General features: G+C 44.9%; 2 protein-coding genes across 3 annotated transcripts; both read right to left on the reverse strand.

The window, feature by feature from the left end:
• Positions 1 to 41: 41 nt before the first annotated feature.
• On the reverse strand, positions 42 to 2,700 carry ahsg1 (alpha-2-HS-glycoprotein 1). The gene is made up of 7 exons (XM_041040054.1): positions 2,483 to 2,700; positions 2,140 to 2,250; positions 1,909 to 1,993; positions 1,431 to 1,600; positions 1,053 to 1,172; positions 837 to 911; positions 42 to 686 (listed from the first exon to the last, which is right to left on the reverse strand). The coding sequence occupies exons 1-7, from the start codon at positions 2,678 to 2,680 to the stop codon at positions 186 to 188; spliced, it is 1,260 nt and encodes a 419-aa protein (XP_040895988.1). The 5' UTR covers positions 2,681 to 2,700; the 3' UTR covers positions 42 to 185.
• A 6,057-nt stretch (positions 2,701 to 8,757) lies between these two features.
• LOC121183149 (leucine-rich repeat-containing protein 24-like) lies at positions 8,758 to 18,307 on the reverse strand. 2 transcript variants are annotated; one of them, XM_041040047.1, is made up of 8 exons: positions 17,707 to 18,307; positions 14,499 to 14,683; positions 14,207 to 14,293; positions 12,939 to 13,130; positions 12,608 to 12,776; positions 12,002 to 12,264; positions 10,350 to 10,925; positions 8,758 to 9,684 (listed from the first exon to the last, which is right to left on the reverse strand). In XM_041040047.1, exons 2-8 carry the CDS (start codon positions 14,664 to 14,666, stop codon positions 9,265 to 9,267), a joined length of 1,875 nt encoding a protein of 624 aa, XP_040895981.1. In that variant the 5' UTR covers positions 14,667 to 14,683; positions 17,707 to 18,307; the 3' UTR covers positions 8,758 to 9,264. The 2 variants fall into 2 exon arrangements, with proteins under 2 accessions (XP_040895981.1, XP_040895980.1); XM_041040046.1 differs by having other exon boundaries at positions 17,698 to 18,307.
• Positions 18,308 to 18,914: the final 607 nt, after the last annotated feature.

Here is an 18,914-nt window from a genome sequence, read left to right on the forward strand (position 1 = left end):
CATACAGCAGGTCAGGGAAAGAAGCTTGCATGACAAAGACCGACACCTTGACAGTTTATTTTACATGTTCTGTAATATGTTGTAAGGACTGAGGCATTTCTTACATATGTTAGAGACGGTTAGTGAGGGCTTTTGAACAGTAACAAACAGTCACGGTTCCTTTGAATTGACGTTGTGTGCACATCTCAGGACTGGCTCGGTTTCGGGTTGTTTCGGGGGTCGGGAAGAGGCCAGGGGCAAATAGGGTGGAGAGCTGGGTCAGGATTGGTGATGAATCCATGGCAGGGACGGAAGGCTCGAGAGAATCTTCCACGGCCTGTATGGGGAGGATGCCCGTGACCGTGATCATGACCGTTTGGTGGGGGTCCTCCACGGCCTGCATGGGGAGGAGGCCCGTGGCCGTGATCATGAGCTTGGGATGGAGGTCCTCCAGGGCCTGCATGGGGAGGAGGCCCGTGACCGTGATCATGAGCGTGTGGTGGAGGTCCTCCACGGCCTGCATGGGGAGGAGGCCCCTGACCGTGATCATGAGCGTGTGGTGGAGGTCCTCCACGGCCTGCATGGGGAGGAGGCCCGTGACCATGATCGTGAGCATGGGGTGGTGGTCCATGATGATGGTGCTCGTGATGATGATGATGATGTCTACATCTGCGCCCCCGATCATCAGGGCCAGGGGCAGTAGTGTTCTGTTCACAGAGCAAACATAGAGTTAGCTCAACTGTATCTCTGCAGTGCAGCTGTGTATAACCTCAGAGGTCCAGATTATAGATACAGAATAAATCACTAATGCAGAGTCCTTTTTAGGATGAAACAGGTGTGCATTTATGTGGACTCACCAATGGGGGATAGTATTCACATTCAATAGACTCGAGTCCTTTTGTACTGGAAGTTGAAGTGCAGAAAGCATGATCCTTGGGAAAGAGAAGAGAGAGACAGCAAAAGACAGAAATATTCAACATCACACTCAAAGCAATAGTCAAACCAGCCTGGAACACAAACAGCGTGTGGCTCTAAATCTTTCCAGCACTTCTGTATGTGAGAGTAGTGCTTACAGCGCTGTCAGAGCAGAGGGGTCTGCATGCCTCTGGGTTGATTCTGGATGCCTGTGGGCACTGAGTCTCCACAAGAGCAAACTCAGCGTAGTATTCCATCCCTCCTGATGCCATCGAGAACTGAGGGAGGAGGAGAAAGAGAGCGTATCAGGGAACGAGTGCAGGGTTTTAAGGGATTGGGATGCAGAGGCAGTCTTTGGTTATGCTTCAGCTTCCAACAGAACTGTCACCTCTGTCTGTGATGATCATACAAAATAGAAGGAACTTTAAGGTGTGTGTGTGTGTGTGTGTGTGTGTGTGTGTGTGTGTGTGTGTGTGTGTGTGTGTGTGTGTGTGTGTGTGTGTGTGTGTGTGTGTTAGCAGAGAGACTCTCCATACCCCAGATCTTATCCGTCCCACTTCCAGCAGGATGTAGTAGTTCTCGTTGGTGGTGTTCTCGTTGAACTTAGCCACAGCTGCCTTGACAGAGTCGACACCCTCGGTGCTGTTGAGTGGAATCAGTGTGGGGCAGTCGGGGCAGATCGCAGTCAACTCTGCGTTAGTTTTTACTAACACACACACACACACACAGAGATATTGTTATGAGTGAGCCTGCTTTCTGAGGGCTCCACAGCATACAAATAATCATCCAAATCATGACAGTTGAGAGTTGGAGTTATAAAAAAAAAAAAAAGCTAGCTGCTTCACCTGTAGTTTCTTTACCATAACAATGATCATTTCCTAACCTTAACCCTATGGTTATCGTAGAACTGGATAACTGTAAAAGCACTGACACAGGGTGTAAAACAAACAAAAACAGAAAACAGGGTTCAGGTTGTGGTGACAGGTTTGGACTCATAACAGAAGAGCAGCCCACCTTTTCGTGTGTCACACCTGTACTTGGTGATTTTGGCTTCACCATTTTCTACAGTCATCGTCACGGTGCAGTTGGCCATGACCGCCTATAGACAAACACAGACAGTGACATTTAGCTGCACATGCCTCACGTCTCTTTTATGGAAGAAGTGTGGAGATCAGTATGTCCATTTCCTGGCTGTGGATGAATGTGCCTGGAACTGGATTCAATAAACTGTTGCTCAGCCTTTACCTGGTCAGTCTCTCTACGGAGCTCACAGTCCTCAAAGTGTTTGGGGTTGACAACGTGGCACACTGTCTCCTGGAGGTTCAGCTGTAACTCGATGTTACAGCCTTCACCAACCTGAGAACAGAGCAAGAGCAGGAACCACAGTTAATGAGACATCTGAAGTGTTTCATCCCCACACCACCACAATACAGGATCTTAGGTTTGTAGTATAGAAGAAGAAGAAGAAGAAGAAGAAGAAGAAGAAGAAGAAGAAGAAGAAGAAGAGCAGCAGAGCAAGTTTATATTTGACAGTGCTCCTGCTCCTCCTCATGTCCTCACACTTATCACCCATTTCTGGTTCCAGTACCTTTTCCACTTTGTTGCCCTGGATCTGACTGAGCCGGAACTTGTAGCCATGGTTATGTTGTTCGTTGATGTGATGCATTGCCAGACGTGCTGCCGGAGCACCACTATCTTCAGTGCATGTTACCGCCTCCAACACTGGAGCAGAGCTGCAGAGCAGCGCCGCTGACGACAGCAGCACCACGATGGCTAAACTCTTCATGGTGCACAGGACAGAGATGGAGCCTGACCACTGCAGACAGCAGGGTTATATAGACATGGACAGGTTGACAGACTGGAGTGGGAGGGAGGGAGGGAGAGTGACAGATAGAAGACAGATGAGATAAGAGACAGGAGAGGTGTAGCGTGAGGACAAGACCTCAGCTCTGCCAAAGTCAAAAACAAACAGAGACTTTAACCAGAGCAGTGCAGCTTATTTTGAAATTTCCACTGAAACTCTATCAGTTTCATCATAGTTGACATACAGTCACTATACAAGCATTTCTACTGAAGCAAGTTTAATTAGAGGAATTGTCATTTGCATCAAAGCTTCATATCATTTTATGTTGAACTTTATGTTGAGCTAAATACACCATCACAGTGAATGAGTCATGTTGACTCAGACATTGTTGTGTCTCGCTGCAGCATATTCAGGGCAGATGACAGTGGAAAACTCGTTCCAGTGATTTGTGTTTCACCCTCTCAGCCTCACCTAACTGGAACCTACCACCTTCTCAGGTCCTCCATTGGGGGACAATAGCATCAGTGTGAGCAGCTGCCACACTGATGAGACCCGATCCATGAGTCTCTGGAAGGTGGCACCTTTTAGGCCAGATGGTGCAACAGTTCATGTGAACAGGCCCTTTTCTCAACCCAATGAACTCCCAGCTGCCTGAGCAGCTTCTATTAGCTATGGGAGCTAATACCTAAACCTTACTGTTAACACTGAACATGTACAAATAAGATGATGGAGAGCCATTTGATTAAAATATACTAAGTTATGATCATGCAATTATGTTTGCCTAACACAGTTTAATTCTTACAACATTGTATACCTAAATCCAGAATCAGCCCTTTCCATCAGTCTCATAGTTTCTATTGCGGGCCTGGAAAAAGGTACATCAATACTTGGCACTGGTTGCAGTGGACTTTTTTGTGGCGAGCTAAGTGTCATTCAGGACAGGTTCCACAAAACATCTGGACATCAGTATATAACTCTGGCCATTAAAAGTTATTAGTAATGCATGGTAGAGTTTTATGCTCTCTGAAGGCAATTCAACGCTGCCTTTAAGAGTGAGTCCTCCGTCTGCAACTAGCCCCTTGGTGCCTTCCTTCATTTTCATCATTGAGAAAATGACACTTTTACCTTGTGAAGGAGGAAACTGAGTGAAGTTTCAGAGCAACGTGGGAACCAGGGCTGGCTAGGAACAAGTAATGGTTTTAACAGGCCTGCAGGAGTCTGATGCAAAGCCCTCCCACGAGCATGGACGGAACGAGCTGCAACTTAGGCCTTAGTGTCAGTCTCCACGGTGGACCACCAGAAGTGTCTGTTGAGCAGTGACAGAGTCCAAGTCTTTCCAGGATGACAGGAGAAGTGAGACAGAATGTGTGACATGCACTCAATTTGGTGGACCATTGCCAGGTGGACCCCCCCCCCCCCCCCCGCCCCAGTTCTGTGAAGGAATTGAAACACACAAATCAGGAGAATCAGGCCCACACCTAAAATGTGAGCACACTCTAAACCTCAAAATCAAATATAATGTCAAGGTTAGGAGGTGCAGCAGGAGGCAGAAAAATAAATATGAACAGTGACTCAGTGATGGGATAATAATGAGAAACAGGTTCCCAGATGTAATGATTATCCAAGAGTGGGCCACACACCAAAACTGGACAGATATGATTTACTCTTTGGTCACAGATCAGCACAAAGTCCACAATTATACCTGAGCAGTACAACACTGTCTTTATTTTTAAAATCTTATTGTAGATTTGTGGCATGAAATGAATACAAACACACTGGTAAATAGAACAGCTCATTCATTCATTCATCGCTCTGTGTCAGACTGGGTCGTTCCCTCCCTGTGAAGCCAGCTGTCCTCAGTGTGTTCCTTATCACCTGATCCCCACATCCACTTGCTCACAATCATCCCTTCATCCTTGCCTCTGAATCATACCTTCCTGTCCTTTATCGGATACCCTGCCTCAGTTTTTGACCCTTTTCTGTCTTTGGATTTTTGCCTGCCTGACTTTGCCCCTTTGCTCTTGTTTGCGTGGTCCCCCTGCCTGCCTCTTAACAAACCTCGCTCCAATCATTGATCCACAAGCCTTTGCTTTTTTTTTTTTGTTTTGTTTTCTACCTGTGCTGCCAGAGCTGTGCTTTTGAGTCTAAATCTAAAGTCAAGCAAGGTGATTGGTTGATTCAACTCCTGTCAGGAGGCAGGTTCAAAACAGAGCAGGAAACAAATGGAAATGTTTGACGTGCGAGTGTGAAAAACAGCCACACAAATGTCCCCGAACAACCTTTATGCTCGACTGCACAGAGGAAGCATGTTCTAGCCTTTACAGTAAGCGATAAAATAACACAAGTAACACAGTGACACAAACTGATTCTTGAACTGACAACTTCAGTGTTACAGTTAATGAAACCACATGGTCGTTGGAGTATAACACTGTTTCTACAGAGGAGACATAGGATGAGCAGCACGTGCTGAACATGAGTCTACACAGGATGTGATCAAGTACAGTACTGGGCTGTAGGTCACCTGCATTTTGACAGCACTCAGAGCCAAATACACAATCCATGTGTGTAGTTACACACATAAAACGAAGGAAAATATCTTGAAGCACAAGATTAAATGTCTCTGTTCCATCAGATTCACATGACACATACTACTGAAAAACAGGGCTGAAACGCACACTGTTATATGTGTGTTATATGTTCTGGACAGCTGTGGATTCCTCCCTGGTGTCCATGGCTGGACACTATGCACCGTGCACTTTGCATATGCACAGCAGACTCATGAACAGAGATGTTAACTAGCTCCAATGATTCCTTTAAGCCACTGGCTGTTACTCTGGACCTCCTTCATCCCTCACTGATCATTCTGTGTGGTGCCATTATCAAAGCATCTCTAACACTATGCACTGATCTGGTTTCATCGACAGGACTTAACCCCTGACTTTACTAACCCCTGCCTCCAGTTAGCTTTTGTTGATATCATTAGCTAAAGGGGCTCGCATACTTTTTCCAACCTACACTGTGGAAGTTTGAGCAATTTATTCGACATGGGCAAGAACAGTACAATCATTTGTGTGTTTTTAGTTAAAATAGATTGTGTTTGTTTATAATTGTAACTTAACTGAAGATCTGACCATATTTTTAAGACGGTTTTATACAGAAATGCAGATAAATCCAAAGGGTTCACTTACTTTTTTTTTTTTTATCACTGCTGTATTTGACACAGTCTGACAGATGAGATCATTTTAATGAAGCTCAAGAAACTAGAGGGGGGACGAAAGTGGAAGCCTGTATATTACTGAGTTCATTTATATGAGGAGGTGAGACAGTTTGGTTGGCTGTCAAACCTTCCTACAGGACACAGCGTTATCATCCAGTTATCACCCAGTCTGCACAGACATTTCCTCATTATCCAAATCACATAATGAAGTCAGCGTGAGCGGAAAAAGCACAAGTACAGGAATGAAGCAAACACAGAGGGTTAACTTAAAGGATCATTCTGTTTATTTTTGGCCTGGGTTTTATTTTCTCATCACTTGACATGCATTATCAGGTTTTTTACACAGGTGACCTCTACAGTGCCTGCACTGCAGTCCATTAAAATGGCTGAGGAAATCGTACTCATCAAAAGCATCCTAAAGATCCCCTTCTACACAGACACTTACTTATGAGAAAATCCATGACAATTTAAATCATGTATAGGTTGGACTAATGTAATGGTTCAGAGCTCTCAATCTGGTTTACATGCAATCCTTATACCCTAATAATACTGTGCCATCAAATGTTTTCCTCCTCATCCTGAAAAATCTGATCTGATGTATTGTGGTGATATGTCTTTCTATTCAACATTCCACTTCAGCCAATTTTTAGTACATTGTGCATAGTTCAAGAATCATCTGCGCTGATTTTTTTTGTGATCACCATGAAAAGTTTGTATAGTTGCCTTCAACACCCAGCAGCCACGGAGCAACATGATCGTCCTACTGGAATTGTGTCTGTGTCCACTTGGTGAATGTAAGTCCAATATTTACTTTCCTTTTAGATCTGAGAAAAAATATCTGACTCTTTAGCTGCTAAATGCTTCCCTATGTTCACCAGCTAGTCTCTAACTTCATCTCTTTACTGCTTGGTGCAGTGTACAGTGGATATGAGGCTGTTAAACCAAAACAGTGAGCTGAAAGAGGTTAAAGAGCGCTGTAGAATGGAGGGGGACTGCAGAGTAGAGGTCGTTACAGGCGCACACTTTCCACATCCCTGTGGAAAACCTATGTGACATGCATGCATTTATTTTCCAGAGAGACCCAGTCAGACAACAGACAGGCTACGGTCCAGACCCAGACTGAAACGAGGTGGGCCTGAATAAAAAAGAGAACGCCAGCACCGACAGCAGCACTTAGATAAAGTCGAATTATCCTCGGATCTATTTGAGTTGGATCAGGCTGTTCACACAAAGTCAAGCTTTAAGATCTGAACTGTTTGAGTTTTTGTTGTGCTCATTTATTGTAAAGCTCTGTTTTATCAAATGACTTCAAGACCAACACTTAAAAACCCAAGGATGATGAGTTCACCATCACAAAAAAACTGAGAAACTAATAAATACTCATATTGAATAAATAAAGAAAATAATGAGAGTTTTTGGCATTTTTTACTAAAAACAAACAATGAAACTGCCATGTGTACTGGGGGGGGGGGGGTCAATAAGGGCCAACTACAAGTTTTTGCCCCGGGGTCCCACAGGAGGTTAATCCAGCTATGACTGAGTAGACCTGTGAAGACCCTTTGCTGCTTTCCCATATTGCCACTCTGCCTGTCCCAGCATTCAAAGTGAGCAATATCATCCCTCTATAGTTTCAGCATGCAGCAGACCATAGACAGAGATACAGTCAAGAAACAATGCATCATTACATCTGGACTTTATATGAACATATATGTTATTCCCATCCACATTCTTCTTCTGGCTGAGTGAGGATCATGGTGCCTTTCCATCCGTCACAGTTCAGCCAGGCTGACTTTCATCTTCACTCAATAAAATGAGGCAAAATTCATTTGCAACAAGATGTTTGTGCCGACGGGTGTGAAATTTAGGTAGATATGAATTTATGTTTCCTCAAGTAAAATTATAATGTTAAAAGAAGAAAATTGAACATTAAAACATTTAAATGCAGATTCAGTTTTCTCAGACATTATGTATTCTACATTACATTAGAGAATAGCGTCTCAGAAAAAGCAGAAAGTACAGATTCAGTCAGTGGAAACGTCTCCTTTCAGTCAGTCCTACACAGCTGTCTGAATGTGGAGACTCATGGTGTGAAGTGGAGCCTGATGTCCTCAGTAATCAAACATCCCAGCTAGTGCTTCTTTATGAATGTTCATCTTGGATTATGACATAAAGGGCTGCTACAGTAAATCCTGTGCATTTCAAAACTGTTCATGTATCTGACAGTCAGAGTGAAGCTACACCAGGTGAGAGTAATATGTTAACAGCTATCTCTGGGGGGGGGGTTCCTGACAATGATCTAGCAACTCTCAACTTCAAACTGTATTCTACATTGTTGACTAGCTGCAGTCTGGAAGTAGTAGTTGTGATGGTTCACTGACTTTTTCTTGCCTCTGTCTGCTGCACGGCTAACCTGCTCCAGAGCAAGCTGCGTTCAGAGAACCATGTGATAACCTGCTCCATCACTACCAGTTATCCACAATCTCCAGTGTCAGTAAGGGCAGTAAGGACAGCTTTACTGTGGTGATACAGACACCAGAGTTTCACCGGATGTGACTTCAATCAGAACTGATCAGTTTGACATACGATGGGAGATTAAGACTCAGATTGAAAACAACCAGAATTTTCCAAAGATCTTTTCTCTGTGATGATAAACATGTTCCCACACATTTTAAATAAATAGTAAGAAAATTCAGCTGCTGCTATCCCACCATCACTGTACTGTACTGCCTTCACATTAAATTAAGACAATAACAACAGTAACAAAACACACGAGGGTTCCCACATGCTCATGTACTGGAAGATTTCCTGACTTCCCCCCCCTTTGTTATACTTACCCTGCAAATAAGCACTGGGCTTTGTCTGAGTTCTTGAGAAGATAGATGTTAACTCTTGTACAGCAGTAATGGTGAAAGGGTTCTGCTATGAAAGTAGTTCTGATAAATGCTGACCCAGATGTTCATGTACAGGACAGTTTGGATGTGTGCTGCTCACTATATACTTGAGTCCACTTCTCATTGTCATGAACAGTGTAGAGCCTTTGAATGACCATCACCTCTGATGTTTTGACATGCAAGGTCACAGTATGTCCACTGAAAAGCCTCAGCTCTGTTGATTTAAACCAGACCGTGAGCTCTGCCAGGTATTTAAACCTTCTCCAATAAGAGTCTGTCAGTGTGGATGAGTCTTGGACTTCCACAGGAGCGAGTCCATCTGTCAGTTTACTGGTAGATTTCAGCAGCAGCAAGATGTGACTGGCCCTGCTGTAAACCACTGTGTCACACACAGTGGTTTAGATTTTTCCAATGTTCAATGAATGCATCGTCGTTTCAGTGGATTCAGTCGTTGCCCTTCAGCAGTGGATCTCATAAGCGATCTGAGAGTCCATGAACAGGCCTGTGTGGTTAAGAAACATCCCTTCAGCCTCTGATGTGATCACAGGCTCAGCCTCCCCTCCCTCCCCCGCCATTCTCCTCATGGTCCGTATGTCACCCTCCTGCTGCTGCTGTTGCTGCTGCTGCTGCTTGTTGGGGGCCAGAGTCGGAGTCATGGTCTGGCCAGGACCCGAGGAGAGGGTGTGGCTGGAGGTGTCAGATGGAGCGGGGCAACCCAAGTTAGTGGTGGAGACAGCTGTGGGTGGAGCAGGAGGCAGCACAGGCTTGGCCCTGTTGAGGACGTACATCTCATGGCCGCGTTCGTCACGGTACTCCTCCAGCTGGGCAAAGGTGGTGGGGCCGTCAGAGTAGTCGTTCACGTAGAGGATGCTCTCCTCCTGCAAGTCAAAATTCAAGAAGAGGTTTTGAGGTGAGATGTTGGAAGGAGGTAGAGAAGGGAACGTAAGAAGGTGCTTATCCATGAAGAGTTTTGTTGGTAATACATTTATGTAATATGCACATAAAGTAACTTCATTTCTACATAAAGTAACTTTGTTTAGCTTTGTTGCTCTTGTCTTGGCTGTAAGTATATCTTTATTTCTATTTGATATTGGGCCTGTGTGTGAATACAATGAGAGCTTCAGGAAACCTGAGTCAGATTCTCTGTGCTTAAACATGTACATGACCACTGAGACTTATCCTGCTTCAGAAACCCTCACACTTACAAATAGATTATAGGGTAAAGATTTTCGCTGTTTGTTATTGAATCCTGCTTTACTGTGTGTTTCATCCCTTGTTGGCCCAGGAAGGAGCCTGTGAGGGCCTCAAATGCTCTGTTACAGCACTTGAAAGGTTTTTGTCCTGTTTATCAAACTGTAACTTTGGATCTGGAAAAAAAAAACCTGATTGCACTTTTATGATCTGTGGTGTTTTCACAAGGGATGAGTTTGGCTCTTATCATCTATATACTGCTGATATTCCTCTCATTCATCAGTTTAAATATTTTTGATGGCTAATTTTCAACATGCCTCATCTACTCTGGCACAGACAAACAGACACACACCTTCTCGGCTCCATCGGCCTCCTTATCTTGTTGGTGATGTCGGCTGTAGATCATGGCGACCAGCAGCAGAGCGGTCAGAGCCAGCAGGGAGATGCCCACAGCGATGGCAGTCTGAGTGGCAGCTCCCAGAGCGCTGAAGGCCATGCTGCCCAGAGCGTACAGGGGTTCCCGGCTCACATCTGAGCCCAAAGCGGGGCCGTGGTTCCTCAGCCGGGGCCAAGCGGGGGAGTATGGCGAAGACACCTGGGACCACGAGGCCCAGATGGAGGAGGAAGAGGAGGAGGAGGAAGTGGATGAGTTGATGGCGAGCTGAAAGGTCACCCGGGCCACGCCCCCTGCATTCCAGGCTTCACATTCATAGAAACCTGCGTGAGCCACAGTCACGTTACTGAGAAACAGCATGCCGCTGCCGGTGTCCGGGTCAAAGCGCTCGCCGTCAGTCTTCTGCAGACTCACTCTGCCTTCCTCTGACGGCTCCTCTGCTGCACCCACTCCACCTGCTCCAGCACCCAGCTCCTGAACCAGGCCTCTGGGAGAAAGCACCACTTTACCCTGGGATGCCTTTCTCCACGTCACCTGCAAAAGCATCCAGTGTTTCCTGATGAGTGGACTTCCTAATGTTACAGACGGTTTGGATTAAAAGCACAATGCAGGCTCCACATAATAATTATTGCAAAACCAATGCCAAGCAATTCCTAGCAAGTATATTTAAATAAATACATACACACTTACTTTCTGTATTTATACAGTATATAATCACTATCAAACCCCAGTTTCCTAACCATAAAATCAACCATAGAAAGTCAGGCCTAAATCCTGGTGAACTCAGGTTTTTTTTCAGAGACGTTTCAGTCTGGTTAAAATCCGGAGCAGCTTAATGTGTGGAGCAGCAGTCTTTGCTCCTCACTCAAAGCACTCTGTAATCACTCTGCTCTCAGCCGTTCTCAAAATCTCCATTTTTCGCTCTTCGCTCCAGTTCACTCCACAGAAAACAAGGTGAAAAATGCCTTTGAATACAATGCAAAGCAAGATTCAGGCACAGCATGAGCTCACTCAGCAGAGCTTCAGGGAAGGAGGTGAACGCAGAGGAAGAGAAACAGATTTGTCCTTAATGGCACAAAGACACATCTGCTGCTTTTTTTTTTATGTAAAAAAAAAATCCCAGCTGCATGACAGGGACAGTTTGGAGAGAAATCAGTTCCTGCTAAGTTTAGAAAGGCATGGTCACCACTGATAATGCACTGCCTGAGGACCCCTGCTCAGGGATCTCAGCCTGCATTGTAAGGTCATTAATAAAACACTGTCAGACAGTTGTAAAATTCAGCTATTAATCTCTGAAAGATTAGGGCTACATTTGTGGTGCTACGAGGTCGTAGAGGGACATTCAGCTGCGTGTTATCAGTGTAGAAATGAAATGTACGGTTAAGTCTCCTTTCAATGAGCCGGTAGCAGCAGAGAAAACAAGAGTTGTCCCACAAACAGATGCTTGACATGAAGAAGGATTATCTGGATTCATTTTACGATGGAGTGGTAAGCTCCAAAAAAAAAACCAACAAAAAACACCCAAAAAGCCATCATCAAAACATCAAATCCTAGAATACACAGAGTGAGTGATCATATATCATATACCCGACAGCTTTAAGTATCCCTACCTGTGGCCGTGGGTAACCAGAAGCATGGCAGGACACCCTGAGACTCTCTCCAAGGCGCACAGCTAGCCTTCTGGGCTCCAGCTGCACCAGTGGAGGGATGCACACCAGGCTGTTGAGGGGGACCTCCACCAAGCTGAGGTGGGAGAGACGTGGCGGCTCGGTGCAGACCAGCCGACGTTCTGCAGAGCTGAGCAGCCGCTGCCCTGCTTCATCAATCCAGCTCCTCAGCCAGTGGAGAGCACAGTCACAGCGCCACGGGTTATCTACAGCACGGCAAAGGATGGAGGTTAGGTTTGAAACCCTCAACACAGAAACAGTCAACACAGGTTCATCGTGAACCAGTGAAACAGCTGAGGTGCCAGTCACTGGCTGTGGTGATAGGACAAAAACATGTCAGCGTGCTGTGTTCACTTAAAGTGTAATGTTTTTCTTATCCAGAGATTGTGTTTCTACCTATGACCCTGTACAGGACTCTATTGGGGGAAGGGGGGTGGGTTAAACAAACAAAGCTGGAGAATGACAACAGAGAGCAGAGTTCATGTTCTATCAGTATCAAGTTTTTCCTGGGGATCATCTCGAATGTTTTTACACTGACAGGTGTCTCACCTGTGATGCGCAGCACCTGCAGGCTGACAAGAGGTCTCAGGGACGCAGGGCCAATGGTGTGAAGATTGTTACTGCTCAGGTCCAGCAGAGCCAGAGAAGTCAAGCCAGCCAGAGCCTGGTCTGCTAACATGTCTATGCTGTTGTGCTGCAAATGGAGCTCCTGCAGACGCTGCAACACGGACAGAAAGGTAAATATGACCCACCCAGCTTCATATTCAGTCGACTGAGCTGGAAACGGAGAATGCATCTTGATTATCTCATCATCATTATCATTTAAATTTATACAAGTGAAATGTGAATGACATTATTCGTGTGCTCGCGTATGGTTTACTTGTAATCCACGGAAGGTGTAGTCCTGCAGCCGTGTGATGTCATTTCCTGCCAGGTAAAGAATGCGGAGGTGTTCGAGTCCCTGAAACATGTCAGCTGTCACCAGGTGGATCCGGTTCCCATTCAGAGCCAGCTCCAACAGCTGACCCTGGTTCTGGAAAGAGCCAGGCTCCACTGCTGAGATGGTGTTGTTCTGGAGGAAGAGGAACATCAGAACGTGACCAAACAAAGATCTTTGCTGCTGGTTCTGGCTCAGGAACTACAGCCTCTGCTGCTTTGATCTCCATTAAAATCAATGCATTTACTGCTTTGCTGCTGTTTCCTCCACTCTGATCTTTTCCAGCTGGAACAGCCTGCTCACTGGGTTAGAATTTATTTTACAAAGTAAGTAAAGAAAGTCAAATATGGAGAGGGACTCATCTGTCTGTCCTCTGGTGTGGAATAAAGACGGTGATATCTCTGACTCTTTTTTTATCCATCATGTGTTGTTGACAATGTTCTGGGAGTGTGATGCTAAACTGGTGGAGGAGTCTTCTAAAGGTATTACATCACACTCATGTAAAACCATGGTATAATCACCAGTCATCAAACGAGATCATAGTGAAACCATTATGAAAATGGTTCATATTGATGGTGATGGTTGCCTCTTATGCTGTAAGTTTTCATTTGTTTGAAACTGGACAAGATGTTCAGAGATTCCACTGAATGAGGATGATTAATACATGAAAAGCTCAGAGCACACAGAGACAAACATCAGAACACACACATTTGTAAACCCCATGCTTATGTTCTTGATGTTCTTGTGTTTGGTGCTGGGAGGTGTGTGTGTGTGTGTGTGTGTGTATTTCTGAGAAACCTCCAAGCCTTTCACAGTGGAAACAACACGTAATAGAACTCATGCCTTTATCAGCTCTGACCTACGAGCTCAAGGACACAATCAGTGAACAAAATCCTGTGTTTTTGTTCATTTCTTGTGATGGAATTTGATTAGAGGGCAGAATATTTTGAGAGCAGAAAATTCTTTATTTGCAGCACATCACAGACAGTGTTTTGTCCGAATTAACAATAAACTTTTTTCATGAAAAAAATATAAACACATATCTTAAAACTGTTAAAAACTATTATTATATTCAGAATTATAAATATTGTTATGCTCTAGCATCTGGGGCATTAAGTGTGTGAGACATCAAACATACTGCATTCTTATATGCATGAAAGACTTTGTCATCTCAGTGTGTGTGTGTGTGTGTGTGTGTGTGTGTTCGTTACCTGCAGATACAAGTAGTGCAGATGCCTCAGCAGAATGAGGTCCTGTCGACGGATCTGACCAATCACATTGTCCTGGAGGAAGATGGTCTGGATCATGAGGGACAAAGGGAGACTTCTTGTCAGTGTGAGTGAACATGTCAAAGAATTCTGACCCATGGTAACCTCTACACTGTATTTCCATATATATGACGTTTGGTTTGGTATTGAAATGTCTTTAGTTGTTTAATACTATCAGTACATAGGACATTAGCACAGTGTCAGTGAGTGCCCTGTTTCGCTGCAGTGAACCTGCCTGTGTGGCTGGAGGGACGTGTTTGGGGATGTCCCTCAGGCCGGTGGAGCCACACTCCACAGTGAGGCTGTAGCAGCGACAGCTCACAGGGCAGGAAGGAGACGCTCGGCCAGGAGTGTGGGTGGACAGGAGCAGCGAGGAGAGGAGAAGCACCAACATCACAGCCATCACACCAACAGACAGGACTGAGGATGAGGAGAGAACAGTCAGGTTAATCGTGACCAACGCTCTGCATCTACAACTCAGCTGAGATTTCAACCAATCCAAAAAAAAGACTGGAAGCACAGAGGCTGAATTACTTTGACAACTCAATTTGTTCAGGCTTGGTGAAAAACACTTAAATATTAATCGAAGCTCTCGCAGTCAGTCAGTGAGTCAGTCAGTCAGGGCTGAGATTGGTTGGAGCCCTGAGGCACATGTTGGCAGACTAACTACAGCTCAGTGCAGCAGTTAGTTTGTTAGCTTGTGTCTGGGTTTTATTTTGCTTGTAATGTAAGATTCTCAGATTTCACATTCCAGTACTTTAGTACTTGCCCAACTTATATATCAACATGGCTGATATTATCAGCTGATATCAGCTTATCCAAGACATGCTAGAATATACGTTGGTATATATGTAAGCTCATAAGTAATAAGAAATCTCAGTAGAGAAATCATTTATGTCAGACATGTTTGAGATCCTTTAGAAACAGTGTCTTTGTGGTCCAGAGTCTGACAAGTTTATTTTTACACTGTAAAATGTGCCATTCACTACATACCTTTATACCTAACTCTATTAAGCACAGTTAAGCCAATAGCAGGGCCGACACACAAAGATAGAGAACCACACACACACAGAGCACCACGTTGCTTTTTCTTTGTTGCCTGATTTAGCAAATTTGCACAGAAACGGTCTTTTAGGGAAAAGGTTGATAAAAATCTATCACCTACACTTGTTTCAGTAGCACAGCCGTTATATACAGGCTGACTCTGCACCTTTGACTGTCTGCTGGGATTCTGCCATTGTTTGGTGAATTAATGGAAACAGTTTTTGTCTGTATTCAGAGGCTGTTCAACTTTTCTGCACAGTCTCTTTTCAGAAGGAATATGTTCATTCTGCCAGTGACTAACATTAGGTTTGGGACATTTATATTTACAGGTGCATTTATATCAGTGTTATTTACTATGTTTTGTTCTTGCTCAGGGAAACTAGAATGATTCAGAGAGATTTCAGAGATGACTCTGGTTCAGAGGTCGGCTTCCTTCAGTTTCAGTTTCAGTTTCACAGCCACATGGCAAAAACAGTCCAGCCCAGCCTCTTGAGACCGCACTGTTTCCACTGTTACGATGTTCTCACTGAATGAATCAGCTTCCAGAGCTGAGCTAAACTTTACGTTTCTTTGAAGTAGCTCATTATAAATGATCACAACTCCCAGTGACAGAGCCAGCTGCTTCAGACATATTCATGTAAACTTATGAAGATTTTTGAGACACGCTGTCACACTGTCAAGCGCTGTGGTCGTGTTTAATATCAAAGAGCAGAAAAATACCTCCCTGACTGAAAGAATGAATCCTATCAAGTCAGAAGTGAAGTGTGTTGTAACCGCACATCCACAGGAGATTACACTCTTTGCAACAACCTGGACACTGATGACACCACTACAAATTAAACCTCTTTTGGATATTCATCTCAGTCTGTGAATCACTGTCACCATAGGAACCATTCATGCCATCACACACTGAGTGGGACTGGGATCCATCATCAAGGCCTCTTCCTTTCTCTTGGAGGTGGAGGTGTTCAAAGCATCATTCACTGAAGGTGCTGCTGCTTGACAAATGTTTCTCTGGGGACTGTTGTTACCATTATTTGATTAAAGTGAGTGCTTAAGACTGGGGTGGTCATCGAGAACCAGTTCCAGATGAGAAGCGGTTCCAAATTGCCCAAACCATTCATATCGTATGCCTCAGAGCTTATCAGTTCCTTTTTATCGATGCTGGCATGTTTTTTTCTGACAGTCTTGATTTGCAAAACACGGATGTCAAACTCAGACGTCTACGCTGCTGGAAACTTGCAACAACAGGGAGTCATGAGGGAGAGGAAGAAATCTTTCTACACAACATGGGCTTAAATTCCAGGCCTGCCATATATCAGACAGTACGAGTGGCACAGCTTCCCAGCCCAACAGCACATCTGTTACAGAGGGTGAATATCCTGTTATAATAACATCAGGGCCACACAGGCAGGCTGAGCAGATTCTTAAACAGCGCAGCTTTTGCACACCTGAGTCACATGACTGCCTTTCTCTGGTCAGATTCAGAGATAATAAAACAGTTGTGCTGATGCTGAAAACCCGTGTAGGTCTACTTTTTTCCTCACAGGAAACTGATCTGTGTAGTTATGTAGGGGGTCCTTCAGTGTATCCACAGGACACATTCACAGTCCTGATACAATGTGGCTCTATGTGACTGAGACCACTTCCAACTGGATCTCAAATGTGCCCTCAGATGTGTGCATCTGTAAACACAGCCTCATGTTAGTGTCAGGCCTGAACAGGGTCAATAATCCTGAGAATAAACACATCATTGAATTTGCATATTTCTGAAAATGTCAACAAAACAAACCCTGAAGATTACAAACTTCTGACTGTAAGACTTATGGCATTACAAAAAAAACTGCATGCTGACCTAATAAAGGGGCCACTGAGTGTATATGGTATATTTAGTGTAATTCATATTTAGCATAAACTGATGAAATGATTACACATATTAACTCTCTGACATTTGCCATCATCTGCTTATTTGTGTCATGGTTTCAGCATTTACTTCAGTAACATCATCCTATGTCTGTACACTGTTTACTGTTCCATATTAATTTACTGTTTATTCAAGTGTTCATAAATCCGGTTCTGAGTGGAGCCCTTTAAAGGCGAGGCACAGCCCTACAGGTAGACCGTGTTCACAGCAATCATTCCCGCTGGCTAATATGGACATACAGCCCAATAAAGCCAGAGCGCTTTGGTCTCAGGTAGAAATGTAGTTACCGTGGTCACGGCTGAAGAGGCTGAATATCCAGAGGTGCTGCAGGGGCCACCTGAGCAGACTGAGACTGACCCACAGCGCATAATAACAGAAAACAGTATCTGATCCCTGCTTTGTTCATGCACACCACAGCTCCCAAGACCTGAGAGCAGAATAACGCACAAAATGTACGACAGCCTACCAGATGCACCTGAACCAGCAGAGCGAGAGGAAGGATCCCAGCGGCGCTTTAAAGCCGATTCCTCCCCTCGCTGAGGAAGGATGGAGGAGACTGGGACGGCGATGTCTGCCCTCTGCACGACGCCCTCTTCTTCCCGCTTCTACCCACAAGATCCCGGTTTATTCAGATTTCCTCTCGGTGCCGGAGATGGAAGCAGAGCAGCGGCTGATGGATGTTTCCACGGTGAGCAGAGCTCCGCGGGCCCCGTCGCATCCTCCACACAAGAGGAAACGATGAAAAACAGGAGGGGGATGTGAAGCGACGAGCAGCCGAACATCAGGGGGCGCGTCAGACAGCGGCAGGCCGGACCGGCAGGTTCCGCAGCGCTGAACGCACACCGGTGTGAGACGGGTCAGGTGTCTTTGTTAAAGCCCGGAATCCAATTTGCCCACTTTGCTGCCCCTGAGGACCACAGTCAAGTCAACCGTGTTCTGCCAGCAGTAACCAGAAAAACACTTCCGCCCCGGATTATTCAGAATAAAAGCGTTATCGCAAAAATCGATATTGCGCATCAGATTTATACTTGCACAAATTTGCTGCAGTTCATTTCATGCAATCGCTCTCACAGCCAATCCATCCGTGAATTAAAGATACTATGTAATCTAGACGAGCTTTCCTGACAGGACACAGTAAACAGCTAATGGAGACACTGACTCAGACTGTAAACCGGCCCCTCTCTAACCTCAGGAGCACAGTGCAAACCCAATGACCAAACACTGTCACATCTGTTGTCTCAGCATTCAGCATCAGAGAGTTACCTGACTGTCAACTGATCTCACAGAGGGACTATTTCTGCAGGAGAGTACAACACTAACCACCCATATATCCACAGAACTGAGTGGCCACAAGAGAGCAGGGAAAACTGACATGATGGTATCCAGAGGGAGTGAAAATACAGCCTTCATTATCTTCCCTTGATATTGAGCTGCAGACGATGGGTTCACACCAGCCGTGATGCCAAATCACTGTGTACGGTGCAATGGAACACACAGCATGAGAGAAGTGCTGTGTGTTACACTCTATGCCAGAGGAGTAAAGTGTGACCACACCAATCTTTGAACTCCATCTTCACTGTGATCTCAGCTACACACCTGTGAAGGTTTGAGTCAGTACTTGTACTTGAACTCTTGTACGGTTGTGATTTTTTGATGGTGACAAAAATCTGTCCACAGACAGAC

This window comes from Toxotes jaculatrix, chromosome 6, assembly GCF_017976425.1.
Source record: "Toxotes jaculatrix isolate fToxJac2 chromosome 6, fToxJac2.pri, whole genome shotgun sequence".
In the NCBI taxonomy this organism is placed as follows: Eukaryota; Metazoa; Chordata; class Actinopteri; family Toxotidae; genus Toxotes; species Toxotes jaculatrix.